Source organism: Cervus canadensis, chromosome 6, assembly GCF_019320065.1.
Source record: "Cervus canadensis isolate Bull #8, Minnesota chromosome 6, ASM1932006v1, whole genome shotgun sequence".
NCBI classification, from domain to species: domain Eukaryota; kingdom Metazoa; phylum Chordata; class Mammalia; order Artiodactyla; family Cervidae; genus Cervus; species Cervus canadensis.
Genome location: NC_057391.1, coordinates 9,168,846 through 9,193,152, shown reverse-complemented (window position 1 = coordinate 9,193,152; position 24,307 = coordinate 9,168,846). Strand labels below are relative to the sequence as shown.

General features: G+C 42.4%; 2 protein-coding genes across 2 annotated transcripts in view; both read left to right on the top strand.

Moving 5' to 3' along the window:
* DMGDH (dimethylglycine dehydrogenase) overlaps positions 1-7,003 on the top strand; it is a 77,799-nt gene extending 70,796 nt beyond the window's left edge. The window contains exon 16 of the mRNA XM_043470743.1: positions 6,870-7,003. Within this exon, the coding sequence (XP_043326678.1) occupies positions 6,870-6,875 (6 nt within the window). The 3' untranslated portion in view covers positions 6,876-7,003. The remainder of the gene's footprint in view (positions 1-6,869) is intronic.
* Positions 7,004-8,961: 1,958 nt separating this feature from the next.
* Positions 8,962-24,307, top strand: part of ARSB (arylsulfatase B) — a 160,106-nt gene continuing 144,760 nt past the window's right edge. The window contains exon 1 of the mRNA XM_043470740.1: positions 8,962-9,786. Coding sequence (XP_043326675.1) covers positions 9,481-9,786 — 306 coding nt within the window. The 5' untranslated portion in view covers positions 8,962-9,480. The remainder of the gene's footprint in view (positions 9,787-24,307) is intronic.

Here is a 24,307-nt window from a genome sequence, read left to right as displayed (position 1 = left end):
AGAGGGAGAGAATCACTAAAAAATGGTCATCCAGGCTGGCTTCTTCTCTCATGACTGGCACCTATCTAAGACTGATGGCAACACCTTGGGCTGGCAAGGCACCTGTCTCCATGTGGCCTCACAATGTGATTATCTTGCCAGGTAGTCCAAAGGAGGGAACTTAACATGGAAAACCAGTGAGAGATGCCAGCTGCCAAGCTGACACTATGGCTCACAGAGGTTGGAGCTGCTAGTGGGAGCTGGAACCATAGAAAAGATATATCCATGCCAGTAACATCCTGTTTCTTGACCAGAGAGGTGGTTACTTGAGGCTGTTCACTTTGTGAGAATTCATTGACCTATATACACTTCTGTGCACTGTCTTAAGCACACAGAAAATGCTATGTCAAAATCTTTTCATACAAATGGTACTATTTTCCACTCTCTACTCTAGTTGGTTTTGAGGAGGTGATAAGCAACAAGCAGGATAAGGAAGTCAAAGGAGTCAATTTGAGTTGGCCATAGCAGTTTTTAATCAGATTCTCAATTTCAGACACTGGGAGAATTTTCAGAGATAAATGAAATATCTCTTCTTTTTTTTAAAAACTGATCCTCTTCTTCTCAGTACACATACTTACACTAACACTCAAAACAAAATCAACAGTAAATGGAAGATACTTCTTAGAGAGAATTACCTTCCTACATGCTTGTAAGCTTGATGATTCTTAATGCCTTGACAGTGGTTAGCACTGATAGAGGTTAATGCATATAACTGATGCATGTAACTACTGGCAACTTAAACTCATCTCCAAGTTTAAAATATGACCTTATAGGCCTTTAAGAAGACTCTGACCCCCTCTGCTTCCCTTGTGGCTCAGCTGGTAAAGAATCCACTTGCAATGCAGGAGACCTGGGTTTGATCCCTGGGTTGGGAAGATCCCCTGGAGAAGGAAAAGGCTACCCACTCCAGTATTCTAGCTTGGAGAATTCCATGGAGTCCATGGGGGTCACAAAAAGTCAGACATGACTCAGAGACTTTCACTTCACTTGACCCCCTCACTTAGATATGGTAGGAACAAACCCCATCCCAAGTCAATTTTCAAAACTAAATATATTTTGAAAATAGTTTAATAGCTAAACACCTAAATTGACAAAGTTTGTCTATTCTTTCTGATGTTCAAGTCTATCTCCTTCTGAACTATTCAAGGTAGTAATGGGGCAATGAGTAACGCCAACCACAATTTACCACACTTGGTTAGTAAACTTCAGTTTTTCTCTCTGAAGAAAGGCCTCTTGCCATTCTTATCTCTATCCCACTGGTTAAACCGTTAGAGAAACATGTTTAAAGCTGTTCAGCCTTTGGACGCGATATTTATCATATCCAGACGCACTGAAACCAAACAGGTTGGGATAAGCATTGAACAGAGACTTCATGACTTCTGAGCATAGCTTTTAGCCCATTGGAACCATGACAAGGACCCAAGACTCTGCAAACCATAGAAATAAAGAAGCACAGCAAAATCATCTACGTGATTTTCTCAGTGCACGGCCTGTGGGCTTTATAGCCCTGGTCATGGGGCGTATTTATTCTTGGCACTCTGTCCTAACTTAAAATGCATTTTACTTTTTGTTTAAATATAAATTATGTTACTACCAAATTATTAATAATAATAATAGGAACAGATAATACGTGCTCAGGGTTTAAAATGTAGATGTAAAGGGTATATTGTGAAAGTTAGTTTTCCTCCTCTCCCTCTCCAGGGTCAACTGCCTATCAGGAGACAACCAATGTTATCATTTCTTCTATATCCTTTCTGAGATTCTCTATAAGTATGTAAGCATTAATCTCTTTCAACATGTGAGTATGTGTGTGTGTGTGTGTGTGTGTGTACACACATTTATACACGTAATTTTATTGTTGTTCAGTCGCTGAGTCATGTCCGACTTTTCGTGACCAAATGGACTGCAGCATGCCAGGCTTCTGGGTCCCTCACCATCTCCCAGAGTTTGCCTAAGCTCATGTCCATTGAATTGGTGATGCTATCCAACCATACATGTAATTTTAAGCAAATTAAAACATACCAAGCATAATGTTCTTTGCCAAACTTAAAAAAAATAACAGTATATCTTGGAGATTATTCCATATCATCCCTTTAAATGATAGCTTAGTGTCTCATAATTATTTTGACCAGGCCTAGCTATTTACCTTTTCTAATAAAAATAACCTAGATAGCATATTTCTAATAAAAATAACCTAGATAGCATATTAAAAAGCAGAGACATTACTTTGCCAACAAAGGTCCGTCTGGTCAAGGCTATGGTTTTTCCAGTGGTCATGTATGGATGTGAGAGTTGGAATGTGAAGAAAACTGAGCGCCGAAAAATTGATGCTTTTGAACTGTGGTGTTGGAGAAGACTCTTGAGAGTCCCTTGGACTGCAAGGAGGTCCATCCTAAAGGAGATCAGTCCTGGGTGTTCATTGGAAGGACTGATGCTGAAGCTGAAACTCCAGTACTTTGGCCACCTCATGTGAAGAGTTGACTCATTGGAAAAGACCCTGATGCTGGGAGGGATTGGGTGCAGGAGGAGAAGGGGGAGACAGAGGATGAGATGGCTAGATGGCATCACCGACTCGATGGGCATGAGTTTGAGTAAACTCCGGGAGTTGGTGATGGACAGGGAGGCCTGGCGTGCTGCGATTCATGGGGCAGCAGAGTCGGACGTGACTGAGGGACTGAACTGAACTGGATAAAAATAAGGCTAAAATGAATATCTTGATGCATATGATATTTCTCACACAGAATATATCTGGAGGATAAATTCCTACAACTGGGATTGCTGGATTAAAGTGTATGTACATTTTGATAGATATGCAAAATTGTTCCCTATAGGGGTTATGCCAAATTTCACTTCTGTGATTCATATATGAGGGCTTGTTTTACCCAAAATAGTTAAGTTCTCACTAGTATCAGTGGTATACTATTGAAATTTCAATTCGTATTTCTCCTTTGAGTGAGGTTAAACATATATTCATATATTTAATACCCACTTACATTTCCTTTTCTGTAAACTATTAGGTTCCTATATTTTGCCTATTTAAAAGTGGATGTTGATCTTTTTCTTACTGACTTTAGGCGTTAAAAGATTTTAAAGTATGGGCTAAATAGGTTTTGTGTGGGTTAGAATGTAAATCAGGTGTCTCTAATATCTTTTCTATGTAAAAAATATATCCCAAGTTCCAAGCACCTCATCTACCGAACAATTAACTTTAATACCTATTTGTGAGTTGGGAGCTGCCTTTCTTTCAGTCCTAATTTTTGCATTTTCAAGCTGATTGGAATGATTTTTTATCTATATTATTTTATGTGCTTATGTAGTGGGGAAACCCCAAAAAAATCAATGATTAGATTAACTCAAACAATAAAATATTTATTTGGCAGAGTATAAATTACCATATAGAAGTCAGTAGCCTTCATATCCACAAATAATAACCAGTTACAAGATAGAAGAAAAGTTAAAGAAAGCCCCATTTCAGTAGCAACAGAAAAGATAAAATACTTAGGCATAAATTTAACAAGGAAAGTACAAAGTCAATATGAGGAAAATTTTAAAACACTTCTAAAAGACACAAATGTAGATCTTAATAAATGAAAGATACCTTTTATTTTAGATAGGCAACTTCATATAAAGATTTAAGCTGTCCTTAATTTATAAATTTAATGCAATTCCAATAAAATACCAACAAACAGGTTGATATTAAAGTTTATATAAAATATGCAGGAATAGTCAGAAAAATATTAAAAATTAAAAGCTCTGAGGAGTCACTGTCCCCATCACTCATTAAAACATACTGTAAAGCCTCTATAGCTGAATCCGTGTGGTATTGAGTTCATAAGTCAACAGATAGGACAGTGGAATAGAAAGCCCAGAAATAGACCCACACATAAGGCGGACTCTTTACCAGCTGAGCCACAAGGGAAGCCCAAGAAGACTGGATGGGGTAGCCTATCCCTTCTCCAGCAGATCTTACCAACCCAGGAATCGAACCAGGGTCTCCTGCATTGCAGGCAGATTCTTTACCAACTGAGCTATCAGGGAAGCCCATGTGGAAATCAAGCATGTAATAAAGCTTGCATCTCATATCACTATGAACAGTGGCGGGAAAACTGAGTAACCATTTGGAAAAAGATAAAATTAGATCCTTATTTCACATCATACATAAATATAAATGCCAATGGGTCAGGGATCTAAATGTAAAACTGAATACAAGTACTAGACAAAAATATGAGTGCATTTGACTTTAACATTAGTGTAAGGAAAATCTAACTATGACTCAAATCCAGATGCAATACAACAGAAAAATATTGATAAATTTGTCTGCATAAAAATAACGTTGGCATGTCAAAAAAATGCTATAGCAAAATATTTGACAGTGGACAAACTGGGAGAAAATATTTGTGATGTCAATCACAAAGAGGTAATATATCTAATAAAGAACTCTAAAATGACAGGGAAATGACCAAAAACCCAATTGAAACTGACATGGACAGTTCAAAAAATAATGTAAAAATGTCCCTTCAACATAAGAAAAGATTTTTAACCTTACTCATAATAAGAGAAATACAAAAAACAAGCACAAACTATACTGAGGTACCATTTTTCTTATCAGATTGGCAAAAATTAAAAGTCTAGTATTTTTTTTAATGACTGGTGATAGTGAAAATTAATACAACCCATATACATACAGAAAAGGGGAAAATAGAATTGGAGGTATTCACTTGAACTCGTGGTTTTATACTTATACACATGTATCTATATAATGCATGTATGTAAATACATAAATGGGGGCTTGCCTCGTGGCTCAGATGGTAAAGAGACTGCCTGTGGTGCAGGAGACTCGGGTTTGATCCCTGGGTCGGGAAGATCCTCTGGAGAAGGAAATGGCAAAGAGGTAATATATCTAATATATAAAGAACTCTTTAAAATGACGGGGGAATGACCAAAAACCCAATTGAAACTGACATGGACTGTTCACAAAAATAATGTAATAATGTCCCTTCGACATAAGAAAAGATTTTTAACCTTACTCATAATAAGAGAAATACAAAAATAAACACAAACTATACTGAGGTACCATTTTTCTTACTGGCAAAAATTAAAAGCATAGTATAGTATTTTTTTTAATGACTGGTGATAGTGAAAATTATACAACCCATATACATATGGAAAAGGGGAAAATAGAAAGGGAGGTACTCACTATGAACTCACACTTAAGGTATGTGTATATGTGTACACATATCTCTGGCTTCTATCTTTAGTGAGAGATCCTACAAGCAGAGACAGCCTGGTAACAATGAGTACACCTACAGCACAAATCTTGGGATTTTTTTTTCAGGTAGGAATACTGGAGTGGGTTGCCATTTGCCTTTCCCAGGGGATCTTCCTGACCCAGGGATCAAAACCACATTTCCCATGTCTCCTGCCCGTGACGCTGCATTGCAGGTGATTCTTAACTTGCTGAACCATCAGGGAAACCCTTCTAGAAGCCATCCTCCACTAAAAGGCATCAGGGTTCCTTGGAGAAGTGGGTGACTCCAGGGTTGGGGAAGGAAGAATATAAGATAAATCTAGAATATCTTGTAAAAAGTAAGGGAGTACTCAAGGATTAAAGAGGCATGCTGAAAGGACACCGGAGCCAAACTGAAGGGATACCCACTGGCCAAATCAGAGGACGTCTGAGCACTGAAATAATTAAAGTGTTATAGCATACTGCCTAAAATAAGAATCTATGAGTTCATAGTGATATAAATAAATAAATGGGGAAGAACATAAAATTCTTCCTTACAGTAGAAAGACAACTGGTGATTATAGAAAGAATGACGGAATTAGGAAATCACCAATAGGCAGCCATCCTAATGTTGACTGACGTAAGAAGTATTGGGGGTGCTAAAACTACTAAGCAAATGTTTTAGGAATGACAGAATATATACATATTCTCAAAGTATTTCCCCCCAAATAACTACTAATTACAAAGGGGAAAATAGTAACTTTACAGGGAAGAAATGGCCACCTTAACAAAGTTCTCAAATAATAAAGCAACTCAGCATGTGCTTCTTAGTAAGAAGCATCAAGAATGCAACATCATTTTTTTACAATATTTCTGCACAAACCTGAGTCTAATCATTAGGAAACAACAGACTAACTCCAATTAAGAAAATTTATAATAACTAGCCAGTACTGTACATCACAGATGTTCAATATACAGATGAAAAATAGAATTAACTCTTTTTCATTAACTCAGGTACACATTTCCAGAGCAATATTAACATAAGCTTGTTCCCATCAGGACATGGGAAGGCTCAGTGCAAGTTTAGTAGTTTCTAGAGCAGTTGGTCAAAGGAGGAATTGTTCTGCAGATTAGCAGCCACTGTTTGGGCAGTTTGATTTCTATCAGGTAGGGTAGGCAGGAACAGTTATGGGGAGAGGGACATGCAAGGCCACTGTGGAAAATTCTCAGCCCTTTAAGGTCTCTTACAGGGTCTTTAAATGAAATTGTCAAGCCTTTACATAACGAGACTCAAAGAACTCTTCAAAATTATTATCTTTGGTATAAAGAAAAATGCATTTTTTGCAACTCTCATACTTCTTAGTCAATCATTTCGTGTAAAAAAAGAAAATGTCATCGATATTATTACTTTATGCCCTGTGAGTAGAAACCAGGAAAATCAATAGAAATTTGCATTGTTTTTTAAGCATTAAAATATCCATGGCAAAGAATTTTATCTAAAATAATTTATGAGTGAAATAAAAATTTTAATGATTTAAAAATTATTATTACTTTAATGTTAAATTAAAATTTTTTCCTGTTAATTTTTTTTTCATTCCACCAGAGATGAAAAGTGGATGTAGCATAAACTAATCTACATCTGCAAAGAAAAAAAAATTCTATGTATTTTATGTATGTAAGAGAGCAGAGACATTACTTTTCCAACAAAGGTCCGTCTAGTCAAGGCTATGGTTTTTCCAGTGGTCATGAATGGATGTGAGAGTTGGACTATGAAGAAAGCTGAGTGCTGAAAAATTGATGCTTTTGAACTGTGGTGTTGGAGAAGACTCTTGAGAGTCCCTTGGACTGCAAGGAGATCCAACCAGTCCATCCTAAAGGAGATCAGTCCTGGGTATTCATTGGAAGGACTGATGCTGAAGCTGAAACTCCAGTACTTTGGCCACCTCATGCGAAGAGTTGACTCATTGGAAAAGACCCTGATGCTGGGAGGGATTGGGGGCAGGAGGAGAAGGGGACGACAGAGGATGAGATGGCTGGATGGCATCACCGACTCGATGGACATGAGTTTGAGTAAACTTCAGGAGTTGTTCAGGGAGGCCTGGTGTGCTGCGATTCATAGGGTCGCAAAGAGTCAGACACAACTGAGCAACTGAACTGAACTGAAGAGGGAAATAGTCTAAAATGTGCTAAAGTATAATTATTTTTTTAAAAAGATAAAATCATGACCCTTATGCATATATAAAAATGAATATATGTTAAAGATCTTATTTAACTCATTAATGAGAAAACTGGTGAAGTGTTAATAGCAGTTCAAAGGACAATCCAAGGAACAGATCAGGAATATGACATGTGTAAATGGAGGCAACCCACTCCAGTACTCTTGCCTGGAAAATCCCGTAGATGGAGGAGCCAGGTAGGCTGCAGTCCATGGGGTCGCTAAGAGTCAGACACACTAAGCGACTTCACTTTCACTTTTCACTTTCACTCATTGGAGAAGGAAAGGGCAACCCACTCCAGTGTTCTTGCCTGAAGAATCCCAGAGACGGGGGAGCCTGGTGGGCTGACGTCTATGGGGTCGCACAGCGTCGGACACGACTGAAGTGACTTAGCAGCAGCAAATGGAGGCAAAACTTTTTCTACAGTGGTGGTGGTGAGGGTGCCACTTCACTGGATAGAATTCATTTGCGTGTGTATAAACCTGGTGGCTGGGATGGTAAAGAATCTCCCTGCAATGCAGGAGACTCTGGTTCAATCCCTGGGTCTGGAAGATCCTCTGGAGATGGAAACGGCAACCCACTCTCAGTATTCTTGCCTGAAGAATTCCATGGACAGAGGAGCCTGGCAGGCTATGGGGTCACAAAGAAACGGACAGGACTGAATAACTAACACACACAATTAGTTTTCATCGCCTATAGCTGACTGGTTATCTACAACCTATAGGTTACCTACAACCTATAAAGTTGTAAAATGATTCCCATGGAATCAGATGCAGATAACCTGCAAGGATACTGTGCAAAATGTCTTCCTCTACAACTGTTAACAGTTCTTGTCTGTCTCCAGACACAGAGTAGGCTGAATCTTGATGGCAATGGGAATACACTGGTCATAAGGCTAACTTCCCCATTCAATGAGCATGTGGCTAAGGGAATTTTCCCTTCTGTCCACAGATTATTTAAGGCAAATGAGATATTTTATTTCTTGGTTCACTACTTGATTGTGGGGGAGCCAGCTGGTGGCTCAGACAAAGAATCTGCCTGCAAGGCGGGAGACCTGGATTCCATCCCTGGGTTGGGAAGACCCGCTGGATCAGGGCATAGCAACCCACTCCAGTATTCTTGTCTGGAGAATCCCATGGACAGAGGAGGCTGGCGGGCTGCAGTCTGTGGGGTCGCACAGAGCCGGACACGACTGAGAGGTTAAAGTTCAAAGCACAGCTCTTAAAGGGAGCATGAACCACATAGGTTAATGGGCGCAACGGCAGTACAACTGCATCTGAAAAAGGGCCCCGTGCAGTCGGGGTGTGTATTTGACCTTTTTTTTTTTTTTTTTGCTGGTGGGGAGGAAGTGGCTTCACAGGCATGCGCTATTCTTAAATGAATCGGAAACATCCAGACCTCTTGTCTCCATCGTTCTCCCACCTGCACGACGACGGGTTCTTTGGTCAGAAATAATTCTGCTAGAAATGAGTTACGACTTTTAAAACATCATAGCTCAAGATATGGAGTCAGAACTGAGTTTGAGTCAGGCTCAGCCAACTACAAGCTTGTTTATTGCTTATTTATTGGGGGAGGAGGGGTAGGCAGTAATTGTGATTCCTGGCAGCCAGGGTTGTTTCAAGATGTAAAGAAATGAGGGATGTGAAACATGCTTTGTAAGCTGTGAAGAATTAGTAAAAAGAACAGATCTGCTCTCTTTCAGGGGTGCCACGAGGCACAGTTCTTCCGTGGAAAGATAAGAAGTCGTGGCTGCTTTCCAGCACCCACCGAGCTGCCACGGAGCACGGCAGCAGACGCGGCCCGGCTTCTTCCAGGCTGACTCCTCCCCACCGGCCCGCGTCGGAGGCGGCGGGCGCGGGTCTCGCCTGCCCGCGGCCAGCTGGGGGTGAAGTCCCGAGCCGGGGCGGGGCGGGCCCGGGCCGCCCAGTTCCTGCTTCTATAAGCGGTGCCTGGGGCCGGCGGCGCCGCCACAAACGCGGGCACGGCGGGCGGCGCAGGATGGGCGCGCGTGGCGCCGCGAGCCCGCCGCGAGGCCCCGGGCCGCTCCTCCCCGCCATCCTCCCGCTGGGGCTGCTGCTGCTGCTGCCGCTGCCGCCGGGCTCGGGCGCCGGAGCCGGCCGGCCGCCCCACCTCGTCTTCGTGCTGGCGGACGACCTGGGCTGGAACGACGTGGGCTTCCACGGCTCGGCCATCCGCACGCCGCGCCTGGACGCGCTGGCGGCTGGCGGGGTGCTGCTGGACAACTACTACACGCAGCCGCTGTGCACGCCCTCGCGGAGCCAGCTGCTCACCGGCCGCTACCAGGTACGCAGCGCCCCCAGGGCCCGCCCGGCCCGCGAGCCGCTTAGAGGTGGGCCCTGGACCCCGAGCGAGCCCGAACAGCCGGCTGCCTCCCCGGCCTGACTCTCGAAGGGGCGGCTTCTCTCACCAGCGGCTCCTCCCAGGCCCGCAGCCCGCGGCGGTGTCTGCGCATGCCCGGCCCCAGGGCGCCGCCTCTACCCCCACCCGCGTCCTTCCGCGCCCCACCTCACCCGGGGGTTTTCTGCCTTCGGTTTTCGGAAGGTCCCGGAAAGGGGCTTCTGGGCAATGCCAGCTGCGGGGCATTGCGAGTCAGTAGGCAGGAGACCCGAGTGGACTCCGCCTAGCGGCCTTAAAGTGGGAGGACGGAGAAAGAAGGGAGGGGCCCCCAGGAATGGAGCAGGGGGAGATGGGGAACCAGGAAAGCCGGGGTGGGGGGTGGGGGGCGGCGAGGCGGGCGGGGGGCGCGTTAACAGGAAGGAAGAGTGCGCCGTGGGGCCGGTTTTGTTTCCCTGCGAACCCAGCGGTCCTACGTTAGGACTGCCCTACCAAAGGTTTAATTTTTCCAAGTTCTCAGCAGTCCTGGAATGAAAACCAGATTGATATTTCTTGGGCTGATGACTTTCCGCATCCAGGGATCAAACCGGGTCTCCTGCACTGCAGGCAGATTCTTTACCATCTGAGCCACCAGGGAAGCCCCAGACAGCATTTCGAATACCTCTGAGACACTGCTCCATAGAGGTAGGGGAAGGTCAGGTTACATATGTTTTTAGTGAAGGCTGAGGTGGTGTGTGTGCAGTCAAGCACACGTTTTTGCAGAGGCTTGCTGCTAGTCATGAATTAATGACTTTAGTGCTTTTCTGGATATGAGGAGATGTATGACTTGAGCTGATAAAATCTTCTCCTGAAAATATCTAACTCTCTGAAGGCCTGGTCTGCCAGTTTTTCCCAGAGCAGAGAAAATTTTTCCCAGAGCAGTGCCTCATTCCTAGTCTCAACCCTGAACTCCCTTCAGGGGGTGTTGAAGGTCAGCAGCTGTAGTGGCTTGTGACCCAACCCTTGTAGAGGCAGATGGCAAGCGCCAATTCTTAGTTGGCAGAATCACATAGCTAGAAAGTGGTGAAAAGGGGTTCTGTGCCTTTCTTGTATCCACTAGTCATCTCAGGCCTCTAAAATTGGATTTTTTTCTTAACCTGAATAAGATTGACGTTTTGTGATTATGATAAATACGATAAACAGGTCCTGCTTGAGAACACAAGCATACCTCCGTATGTGTGCACTATTTATTCAACAGCCCCTTACTGTGAGTCACAGGGATGCGCTTGAACCTTGCCCTTCCAAATCTGTGTTCATGTAGCCTTTCAGATCAACCCTAGCCTCATGTCCTGAGATCAAGGGAAGGGAAGGGTTCACTTGCAGTAATGATTTGCATAGTGATCTGAGACTTTTAGAAACAGAAAAGATAAGTCTGAAATGCAACTCAAGGTTTGCAGTGGAGGTAAAGGATGGTTCCCTTCACCATCAGCCCTGAGTACTTTCCACAGCTCTGACTGGCTGCTACCACCGTGGACTCAGGAATCTCGGCTCTAATGCAGATCTCACCCTGGACCCTTTGTAGGAGTAAAAGTGCATCTGAGTGAAGAGGGGAACGAAGGGAAGACGAAGTCTGCCCAAAGGGTTCTACATTTGATCTGAAGTAAGAAAACTGAACTCAAATTGCAGAAGAATGGGAGGGCCATTCATTTCTCCAACTTCCTCCCTTCCAACAGTCTTGAACAGGAAAGCAAATACCACACTTGAAAAATTTGTTCATATAACTGACTGCTTTTGCCCCTGAGCATTCATTTTATCTTTGGTGGGGGAGGGGAACAAATTTCAGGGTTTAGACTACCCTGAGGTTAAGAAGTGAAGGAAGGGTAAAGGCTGCTAACTCCAAAAGAGTTTTAGAGATCACTCACTGCAGCAACTAGCCTCCCCAAATATTTGGCTTGACTTTTCTTCCCTGTTTTATTCTGACTTCAAGAGACTCAATTAGAAATTATCTTGGGTTAGTAAGCATCTTATTTTTTTAAAATTATTTATTTTAATTGGAGGCTTATTTACTTTACAATATTGTGGTGGTTTTAGCCAAAGATGGAGAAGCTTTATACAGTCAGCAAAAACAAGACCGGGAGCTGACTGTGGCTCAGATCATGAACTCATTATCGCCAAATTCAGACTTAAATTGAAGAAAGTGGGGAAAACCACTAAACCATTCAGGTATGATCTAAATCAAATCCCTTATGACTATACAGTGGAAGTGAGAAATAGATTTAAGGGACTAGATCCAGTAGACAGAGTGCCTGATGAACTATGGATGGAGGTTCGTGACATTGTACAGGAGACAGGAATCAAGACCATCCCCAAGAAAAAGTAATGTAAAAAGGCAAAATGGCTGTCTGAGGAGGCCTTACAAATAGCTGTGAAAAGAAGAAAAGCAAAAAACAAAGGAGAAAAGGAAAGATATAAGCATCTGAATGCAGAGTTCCAAAGAACAGCAAGGAGAGATAAGAAAGCCTTCCTCAGCGATCAGTGCAAAGAAATAGAGGAAAACAACAGAATGGGAAAGACTAGAGATCTCTTCAAGAAAATTAGGGATACCAAAGGAACATTTCATGCGAAGATGGGCTCAATAAAGGACAGAAATGGTAGGGACCTAACAGAAGCAGAAGATATTAAGAACAGGCGGCAAGAATACACAGAAGAACTGTACAAAAAAGATCTTCATGACCCAGAAAAACACAATGGTGTGATCACTCACCTGGAGCCAGACATCCTGGAATGTGAAGTCAAGTGGGCCTTAGGAAGCATCACTACAAACATGGCTAGTGGAGGTGATGGAATTTCAGTTGAGCTATTTCAAATCCTGAAAGATGATGCTGTGAAAGTGCTGCAGTCAATGTCAGCAAATTTGGAAAACTCAGCAGTGGCCACAGAACTGGAAAAGGTCAGTTTTTCATTCCAATCCCAAAGAAAGGCAATGCCAAAGAATGCTCAAACTACTGCACAATTGCACTCATCTCACATGCTAGTGATGTAATGCTCAAAATTCTTCAAGCCAGGCTTCAGCAATACGTGAACCGTGAGCTTCTAGATGTTCAAGCTGGTTTTAGAAAAAGCAGAGGAACCAGAGATCAAGTTGCCAACATTCGCTGGATCATCGAAAAAGCAAGAGAGTTCCAGAAAAACATCTATTTCTGCTTTATTGGCTATGCCAAAGCATTTGTGTGGATCACAATAAACTGGAAAATTCTGAAGGAGATGGGAATACCAGACCATCTGACCTGCCTCTTGAGAAATCTGTATGCAGGTCAGGAAGCAACAGTTAGAACTGGACATGGAACAACAGACTGGTTCCAAATAGGAAAAGGAGTACGCCAAGGCTGTATATTGTCACCCTGCTTATTTAGCTTATATGCAGAGTACATCATGAGAAATGCTGGGCTGGAAGAAGCACAAGCTGGAATCAAGATTGCTGGGAGAAATATCAATAACCTCAGATACGCAGACGACACCACCCTTATGGCAGAAAGTGAGGAGGAAGAACTAAAGAGCCTCTTGATGAAAGTGAAAGAGGAGAGTGAAAAAGTTGGCTTAAAGCTTAACATTCAGAAAACTAAGATCATGGCATCTGATCCCATCACTTCATGGCAAATAGATGGGAAAACAGTGGAAACAGTGTCAGACTTTATTTTTTGGGGCTCCAAAATCACTGCAGATGTTGACTGCAGCCATGAAATTAAAAGACGCTTACTCCTTGGAAGGAAAGTTATGACCAACCTAGATAGCATATTAAAAAGCAGAGACATTACTCTGTCAACAAAGGTCTGTCTAGTCAAGGCTATGGTTTTTCCAGTAGTCATGTATGGATGTGAGAGTTGGACTATAAACAAAGCTAAGAGCTGAAGAATTGATGCTTTTGAACTGTGGTGTTGGAGAAGACTTTTGCAAGTCCCTTGGACTGCAAGGAGATCTGACCAGTCCATCCTAAAGGAGATCAGTCCTGGGTGTTCATTGGACAGGCTGATGCTGAAGCTGAAACTCCAATACTTTGGCCAGCTGAGGCGAATAGCTGACTCATTGGAAAAGACCCTGATGCTGGAAAAGATTGAGGGCAGGAGGAGAAGGGGACAGCAGAGGATGAGATGGTTGGATAGCATCACTGACTCAGTGGACATGAGTTTGGGTGAACTCTGGCAGTTGGTGATGGACAGGGAGGCCTGGCGTGCTGCGGTTCATGGGTTCGCAAGGAGTCAGACACGACTGTGTGACTGACCTGAACTGACATGCATCAGCCACAGGTGTACATGTGTTCCCCATCCCGAAACCCCCTCCTGTCTTCCTCCTGATCCCATTCCTTTGGGTTGTCCCAGTGTACTGGCTTTGAGTGCCTTGTTTCATGCATTGAACTTTAACTGGTGATCTATTTCATATATGGTCATATACATGTTTCAGTGCTAGTCTCTCAAATCATCCCACCCTTGCCTTCTCCCACAGAGTCCAAAAGTTTGTTCTTTATATCTATGTATCTTTTGCTGTCTCACCTATAGGGTCATTGTTACCATCTTTCTAAATTCCATATATATGCGTTAATATATTGTATTAGTGTTTTTCTTTCTTACTTCACTCTGTATAATAGGCTCCTGTTTTATCCACCTCATTAGAACTGATTGAAATGAATTCTTTTTAATAGCTAAGTAATATTCCATTGTGTATGTGTACCACAGCTTTCTTATCCATTCGTCTGCCGATGGACATCTAGGTTGCTTCCATGTCCTGGCTATTGTAAACAGTGCGGTGATGACATTGGGGTACATGTGTCTCTTTCAACTCTGGTTTCCTCAGTGTGTATGCCCAGGAGTGGGATTTCTGGGTCATATGGCAGATCTGTTTTCAGTTTTTTTAAGGAATCTCCACACTGTTCTCCATAGCGGCTGTACTAGTTTGTATTCCCACCAACAGTGTAAGAGGGTTCCCTTTTCTCCACACCCTCTCCAGCATTTATTGCTGGTAGACTTTTGGATAGCAGCCATCCTGACTGGCGTGTAATGGTACCTATTGTGGTTTTGATTTGCATTTCTCTGATGATAAGTGATATTGAGCTTCTTTTCATGTGTTTGTTAGCCATCTGTATGTCTTCTTTGGAGAAATGTCTGTTTAGTTCTTTGGCCCATTTTTTGATTGGGTCGTTTATTTTACTGGTATTGAGCTGCATGAGCTGATTGTATATTTTTGAGATTAATTCTTTGTCAGTTGCTTCATTTGCTATTATTTTCTCCCACTCTGAAGGTTGTCTTTTCACTTGCTTATAGTTTCCTTCATCGTGCAAAAGGTTTTAAGTTTAATTAGGTCCCATTTGTTTATTTTTGCTTTTATTTCCATTACTCTGGGACGTGGGTCATAGAGGATCTTGCTGTGATTTATGTCAGAGAGTGTTTTGCCTATGTTTTCCTCTAGGAGTTTTATAGCTTCTGGTCTTAAATTTAGATCTTTACTCCATTTTGAGTTTATTTTTGTGTATGGTGTTAGAAAGTGTTCTAGTTTCATTCTTTTACAGGTGGTTGACCAGTTTTCCCAGCACCACTTGTTAAAAGAGATTGTCTTTCTCCATTGTATTCTTGCCTCCTTTGTCAAAGATAAGGTGTCCATAGGTACATGGATTTATCTCTGGGCTTTCTATTTTGTTCCATTGATCTATATTTCTGTCTTTGTGCCAGTACCATACTGTCTTGATGACTGTAACTTTGTAGTATAGTCTGAAGTCAGGCAGGTTGATTCCTCCAGTTCCATTCTTCCTTCTCAAGATTGCTTTGGCCATTCGAAGTTTTTTGTATTTCCATACAAATTGTGAAATTATTTGTTCTACTTCTGTGAAAAATGGTGTTGGTAGCTTGATATAGATTGCATTGAACCTATAGATTGGTAAGCATCTTCTTTTAAAAGAGTCAATATTTTTGGGCAAGCCAAGTAGCCTCACTGGCCTCAGATGCTATATTCTGGTACCATTCTAAGCATTCCACATGTGTTAATTCATTTAAGTCTTACAGCAACCCAATGAAATAGGTCCTACTATTATCATCCCTATTTGATAACAAGGAAAACAGTGAGGTGGTTAAGAAACTTGCTCAAGGTCATGGGGCTGGTAAGCTGTGGATCTGTGAATCAGGATTTGACCCAGGCAGTATAGGTCTATAACCATTACACTCTCTTGCCTACTCAGACTTATTTAAAAATATCATTGCAAGAGCTGCTTCAGATTTACTAAATAATCTCTTTTATTTTTTAACATTTAGGTCATTCCTAAACATCTTGATGAGAAAAATTAACCCACTACTTTTCAAGTTAGGAATTCCCTATGTTAAATGTAAAGTGAAAATGGTGAGACAGGTTTTATTTCAAAATGAGTCCGGTGTTTTGCATAATTTTAGACAATAAAATGAGGAAATTTGATGACTATTTCAAAATTAGATACTTGAAAGAACTGCTTAGTGGTCTTATCTGTGAACTTAGCACAGGTAGAGATTCCCCCTTCCTTAGTCATCAAACTTTAGATTAGAAAATACAAACTGATAAACAAGTTTTGAGTGATTGAACTTTGTATTCCCAAGAAATGCTGAGTTTTAGGTTTTTAACTTATAAGAGTATTTACTAAAGAGGACTAGTAGAATTTTGAGATGTGGGTTTCAGCCTTTGCCATGTCAGCCTTCAGACTCTGACCTCAAAGGACATGATTTTCCACATCTATAATATATGAGAGTTGGAGTGAGCTCTCAGGCTCTTTTTAGCTCTAAATTTCTTTGATTTTAAGACTCTTGTGTTCACTAGAGCAAGTTTCTAACTTCAGAAAAGCACATATCTTACTCACTATCTCCACCTACTGGTAGAAAGAGAGATTAATCTTGTTCAACAGTGTCTGCTTTACAAGTCGCAGGAGCTGCTTGCTCTGAGGCTAGGAACTTGTTGAAAAAGGAATGTGAATTCGACCTTTTATTTTGAGACGTTTCATTTGTTCAGAATCCTCACATTTGAAACTTTTAAAGCTTGCATACATTGGTGAAAATTGCACAGAGTTTAGATGGAGGGGAGGGGCAGGTTGATCAGCAGAGGAGCTAAGTAGTTACTGGTACTCCAGGGACTGGAATTCAGGTCTCTGTCCACTTTGGCTAGTTTTCTTCCCACAGTCTTGTGACTCATTCATCCCCTGTTTTAAAAATCTTTGAAAAATCTATATTTTGTTTATATTTTGAATAGGAAATCCTATTCAAATTCCCCATATCCTTGCCAACACTGGTATATATTAGATACTCAACCATCTTCAGATATATGATCTGTGAATATTTTTATCCTTATGTTTATCCTATGACAGTACCACATTATCTCTCTAAGGACAAATGTGTGAGGGTACAAACCTGTAACAGGTAGTAAATAAGATTTAGAGATCTAATGCATAGCACAGTGGATACAGACAATAATATTGTATTATAAGCATGGAACTTGCTAGGAGATTATAAGTTAATGATTCCAACCAGTAAAAGAAGACAATTGTATAACATGATAGAAGTGCTAATTATCAGTACAATGGTGATCATATCTTAATGTATAAATGTATCAAATTAATATGTGACACATCTTAAATTTATAGTGTTATGTGTCAAATATATTTCAATAGAGAACACACATATCCTAAGCCAGGGATTGTGAGTTCATGTCTCACCTGGGGTACCAAAAAAATAAAAAACACATGTAATAAAGACGTTTATAAAAGTGGGAGAATAAGTAAATAAAAATCCTTCCACTTTTCTAATAGAATTTATATACCACTTTTAGTTAGAACCAAAGACTTGAAAATCCTGAATTTCCTTATTCTTACAACTTGACTTCATTCGCTACAAAATGTTCATTACACCTCTGCAATACCAGTTCACATTTTCAGTGTGGCTGCCTGTTCTCAAGTCAACTTCCCCACTGGGTTGCCCTGCCTGTCTCTGACCCAGAGAAGTAACTATAGATGAATGACTTTCCTAAGCGCTTTAACACCTGTGTGTTTCCTGAAAGAGCTCACTGTCTTAACTGCCTAGGGTGGACAGGTCATTTCTAGTGCCCTGGCTTCCTTTTTAAGAAATTAAAAAAGATGAAAGGGTAACAAAACGGGTAAGCCTTTATAGAAGTGCTTCCTTCTGGAGGAAAAAAAGAAAACAGTAACTTTGGTCCTCACCTGGGAACATTCTTACCTTGGGAACTGAGGGGGCCACTCCACCAGGACTCTATAAACCTTGGCAGAGGATAAAAGCAATGAAAGATGATGCCAAGGTTTCATTCTTAAGGGACCCATGCCACATTTCTCTTCATCACGTTGATAAGCGGACAAGACACTTTCACGCCTTTTCACTCACGTCGGTAGCAGAACCTTGGACAGGAAATCTAGGAAGGAGGCTGTGTGGGAGCATGGTGGGTGATACTTGATTTTCGCTTCTAGTTTGCGTTAAGAATGCGAGCAGGGAAGACCCCACCGCTGCAGGCAGAAGAGGGCGTTGCTCGCCGCGGTGTGGAAAGAGGACGGCAGGCTCTCCCCTCCCTGCGCCTTTTCATTGCCTCGGTCCTCAGCCTCTGTCAGCCCTCCAAAGGCGGGCCTCTCAGCGTCTCCTGTCCGGCGTCGCCTCTCCCGGCCTCTAAGAAGTGGGGCAGAGAGGAGTCAAGAGCTGGAAGAAAGGGGGCGGAGTTTGGGAAAGTAGTCACTCATGGCCTGCCGGGTGCTCAGTCGCTTCAGTGGTGTCCGACTCTTTGCGCTCCTGCGGACTAGAGCCCACAAGCCTCCTCTGTCCTTGGGATTCTCCAGGCAAGAGTACTGGAGTGGGTTGCCCTGCCCTCCTCCAGGACATCTTCCCCACCCAGGGATCGAACCCATCATTCTTACGTCTCCTGCATTGGCAGGCAGGTTCTTTACCACTAGCGCCACCTGGGAAGCCCTGTCGCTAGTTAGGAGTGTTCATATGACTTACTTTCCTGGTGGCTCAGCTGGTAAAGAAGCTGCCTGCAATGAGGGAGACATGGGTTCGATCCCTGGGTTGGGAAGATCCCCTGGAGAAGGGAAGGCTACCCACTCCAGTATTCTGGCCTGGAGAATTCCATGGACTGCATAGTCCATGGGGTTGCAAAGAGTCGGACACGAGTAAGCGACCCTCCCTCACTCATGACTTACTGCCGAGGTATCCAAGGAGTGAGCCATAAGAGGAGCATGTAGTCCAGGGGCCACTGGGGCCTCCGAAGAGAAAGCAGTTGCTGGTCTTTATTCCTGTGCTCATTTGAGGGGAGGAGTAAAGGATGCATCCACTCCACACTGACAAGCAAGACGGCTGCCCTCTGCAAGGAACACATCAGGGCTTCCTTGAAGGAAGGGGAGGGGGCGGTGCCGGGAGGGGAGGGGGGGTGACTTGCTCTGATGGGTCTTCTGTCTTTATTGAAGCCAAGTGTTCTTCCTAAGCCTAGCCTGAGCCCAGAGGCATTTTCCCAAGAGGGAAGGGGCAACTGGAGCCCTTAGTCTGCAAATTTTGAAGATATTTTTTTTAAAAAATCTAATTTTTACCTTTTTTACTTCCCAAATAATGGGAAAAGAGGGAATAAAAAGTTCAGAGTTGAGTGGACTATGAATCGTTGACTTACGGGATTTTTAGGTCGGTTGACATTTGAAGTTTGTTATTCCAAGAATCACTCTGAGCATAAGCTGTTACTGTCTGGTAACTCTGTTTCCTTATTCATATCACTTTTCTAAAAATTCTTTTTCCTCCATATTGTCCTTCCTTTTCATTCTGGGCTCTCGACTGGATTTATAATTTAAACAGGAAGGCACTGAAACAGCTTTTGCCTTGTTTATTCCTTTTGCAAGCAACATCCCTTTGTGGTTTAGTCAGAGATTTACACTCTTCGCTAATCAACACCAAAATAAATAGACCCTTAAAACTGTCAGTGACACCGGCCAGCTCTGCAGCCCGAGTTCTGAAGGACTAGGCCAGATGGCAAAGCCAGGCCCCCAGCACACAGAATGTGTGTTCTGTAGCTCTTGGCGTCAGCAGTGCGGGCAGCTGACCGCTTTTTAGAAGGCTTAGTGGGAGGGAGCAGATTCTCCACTATCCATTTGTTCAGGGATAAACCCTAAGGTGGCACAAGTGGTACTCAGCCGTGGTTAAAACCTGTAGTGCTCTGGCCCAGGCCCAGGCTGGCACTTCTGAAATCCTGGCTGGCCCCCAGCATGTTCTGTGATTGTGTTCTGGTCATGAAGCTCTCCTTTAGGCTCCCTGGTGTATAACGTGGAAGAGCAGAGCTGCCCATTTTTTCAGAATTTTCAAGTATTGCAGCAGGAGGTGTTGCCCAAATACAGGGCTGCAGTGAGTTCATCGTGCTTAGGTCAGGCTGACAGGCGGAATCCTGCTCTGTTCCCCTGGATGTTGTTTCAACACTACTGAAGTTCAGAGAAATAGCTTCCATTGCCAGTACAGCCATTGCCAGTACACGCATGCGTGAAAATTGTGCTTTTCATGTCAAGTTTTGACTTTAGACTTCCACCTTGTTCACCTGCAAAGAGATTTTTGGCTCTTTGAAAATTCATAACTGCATCGTCAAAGTGCTAATCCAATGAAACAAACCAAAAATCTTTCCGTCATATGGAGAATAGATTAAGAAATGGCAACCCACTCTAGTATTCTTGCCTGGAAAAATACCATGGGCAGGAAAGCCTGGCCGGCTGCAGTGCTTGGGGTTGCAAAGAGTTGGACACAGCTAGGCGCACACATGCATGCCGTGTATGTCTCAGGGTCTCCCGGGCCCTTGGGAGAGCTTATTATAAGAGTAACTGAAATCCAGCACTCTGAGCTCCCAAATAGATTGTTAATCAATAGACTGCCTATGAGATTCTGATGTGGGAGCCATCCTCTCTCCTCCCCTTCCAGGAGAGTGCTTTTTTTTTTTTTTTTAATTCTCAAGAGACCACTCTGATAGTATATTCAAGGTCTACATGGGACAGAATAACTTACAGGGTCAAATACATTTTTATATGCAGCAAAATATGTAAACAAAGATTTCTCAGGAGTTTTCTCATAGAAAGCACCCAGAGACAAGCCAAGTCCTTGACTAACTCTGCAGACTCTTTGCCTTTGTGGAGGAAATCCTTGACATTCAAGTACAATCTTAGGAGAAGCTGTTTTTTGAGGCTTTGTTTAATGAAGAAGAGACTGCTACAGGGAGAGAGTAACCTCTTTGGACCCTCCTATACTATCTGTAGGCCCCTCTCCACTCAGTGCCTGCTCTCCAAACACTGAAGGCAGATGTTAGAATGGCATTGTTTTAGTTGCTGTTGTGTTGCCAAGGGGATGCTTATTTTTTCTCTTGATTCTTCTTGGCGCCTATTACCATCCAGCCCCGTGAAGCATGGTGTGGGTCTACAGTTCGGCGCTAAACTCAGGTGCAGGTCTGTGTTTGCCTGTTTACAGCCTCTCTACACACCACAGCTTCCTCACTTCAAACAGTGTGTGAACAAACCAAAAATATGCTTTTGGCTGTCATCCAGACTTTGGCTTCCACTCCCCGAGTCACGCCATAAAAATGCTCTGTCGAATAAATTCTCAGGAACTGAAAAGAATGTTCCCTGCTCCATAGGATTTTAGATAATAGAGGCGGCTTCAGCTGACCACCTGGCGTGGTGCCCATGGCCTTGGAAAAGCAGGTCACTCAGCGTCCCCTGGCAGTGCTTTACCGCGACCGGAGATCAAGTGATGGATGAACTTTCCATTTAAAAAAATTGGCGCATAATGTTTATCTCCACTGGGTCTTTTGAACTCTGTAAAATATTATCTTTCCTTATTCTCTGCTGTTGCCGGTTAGTATAGATTATGAAGTTTTTGAAGCCAGGATTAATTTTCTATTGAGTAAACTTCTAGTGTTAACTGTGGACAGGATCCTATTATTTGAGAGAGGTGTGTGTGTGTATGTGTGTGTGTGCGTGCTTGTGTATGTTTAGAGAGCAATGTTTCCCTCTCTCAGCCTGGATATAGTCACATCCTTATGATTCAGGATCCCAGTTGGAAAAAGATGGCATATTCCAATTAGGATAATTTAGGAGAGTTTATTCACAAAGGGACTATTTTTATTTTATTTTATTTTTTTAGTTGCAGCATGTGGGATCCAGCTCCCTGACCAGGTATTGAACCTGCCCCCCCCACCCTGAAATGGGAACTTGGAGTCTTTTTTTTTTTTTATAATTAGTTGGAGGCTAATTACTTTACAATATTGTAGTGGTTTTTGTCATACATTGACATGAATCAGCCATGGATTTACATGTATTCCCCATCCCGATCCCCCCTCCCACCTCCCTCTCCACCCGATCCCTCTGGGCCTTCCCAGTGCACCAGGCCCGAGCACTTGTCTCATGCATCCAATCTGGGCTGGTGATCTGTTTCACCCTAGATAATATACATGTTTCGATGCTGTTCTCTCGAAACATCCCACCCTCGCCTTCTCCCACAGAGTCCAAAAGTCTGTTCTGTACATCTGGGTCTCTTTTTCTGTTTTGCATATAGGGTTATCATTACCATCTTTCTAAATCCCATATATAGGGAACTTGGAGTCTTAACCACTGGACCACCAGGGAGGTCCCAGCCCAGGGGCTATTTTAAAAGGTGTGAATGTGTTGGGGAAACAGAAGGAGATAGTGCATGACTCACTGGAGCTGTTACTACTCCTAGACCAGAAGGGAAGAAAAGGAAGAGGAGAGACCAGAACCTGGAAACAGAGAATCCTGTAGAGAAGGCCACTTTTGGAATGGCCCACAGGATACAGATAACCTGGCTCGGGGCCATGCATCTCTTCCCTCCCTCCAATCCCTGTCTGGGCTCACCATTGACTGAACCCAGTCAGAACCAGAAGGTGCAGAAGGTCTTTGATTTGGTCCCAGTAGATCAATTTCCCAGGCTGAAAACAGGACAGAAGGCAAATTGGGGATTTGGAGGGCAAATGAAGGGCATCTGGAGCATAGTGTAGAGGTCCAGTTATTCCTAGGGAGGGCACAAAATCTGAATAGAAAAATTTAAACTTGCTTTTATTTTTAAATAGCTTTATTGAGGTATAATGGACATGCACTAGATGTTAGTCGCTCAGTCATATCCAACTCTTTGTGACTCCATGGAAAAAAGTAGCCCTTCATGCTCCCCTGTCCATGGAATTCTCCAGGCAAGAATACTGGAGTGGGTAGCCATTCCCTTCTTCAGGGGGTCTTCCCAACCCAGGGATCGAACCTGGCTTTTCTGCACTGAGGCAGATTCTTTACCAGCTGAGCCACCAGGGAAGCAATAAACTGCATATAATTCAAGTATACAGTTTGATAAGTTTTGATATAGATATGCCCGTGAATCCATTATCACACTATCAAGTTAGCAAACAGATCACCTTCAAAATAAACTCGTTTTAACATTTATGATATTCCACATGGTCCTTTTAGGAGAGCATGGAAAGATATCTTGAAATCAAGCAATAGCAAATACATTTCCAAAAGGATTGGATCTGGACAGGCACACAAAAAATGAAATTCAAGACAGTGTCAAAATTTATGAGAAAGCTATTTAATAGTAAGTAGTTTGTAATACATTTTTTAAAAATTGTGTTTGAAGGTTTTTGTTTTGTTTTTGTGTTTACTTCATATCTTTATTGCCATGAATTTAAAACAAAGCATGTACCTGCTTAAAAATTGAAGACCCCAGAGAGCTTATGTTTATGTGGTTATCCTTTTCAAACGGTACCATATTAAAAACTAAAATAAAAATTTTAAATATTTTTTATTCATTGAAAAATGACAATAATAATTCTATTACATATTAACATAAATAGCTTAGGGAAAATAGGCTATTTTGTGTTTTCCAAAACAAGGGAATTATGCAAGGAGAGTGATCATTGTTTTATATTTTTGTATGTTTTCTATGAATAGAAACCAGCTAGTTTATTACATTACATCTGCCTCTGTGTTCAACCAGTGCAGTACAGTTACCCTTGAACAGCGTGAGTTAAAACTGTAAGGGTCCGCTTATATGTGGATTTTGTTTACTAAATATGTGCTATGATGCTGCATGACCTGTGGTTGGTTAAATCCCTGGACGCAACCGACTGTAAAGTTATACTCAGATTTTCAACTGCACGGAGGGTAGTGCCCCTTCCCCCCAGTTGTTGAAAGATTAACTGTATATTGTTCTGGTAAGTTGTTGAAGAACGTCTAGCCTCACATAGACATATAGTTGGCAAAGGGAGGATTATTTTAATGGCCTTTTCATGTAATTGTAGACATTCTATTTTAATGTTACACCAAGACTCAACACATGACCGTTTCTTAGAGTTGGTGTGTGGCGCTTGCCCCCTCGGCAGACTTGTATGAACCTCTCCTAACCTGGGGGGCGGGTGGCCATTTTCCCTTTTAAAGAAAAGTTGGTCACTGTCTTTTGAAATTATGGTT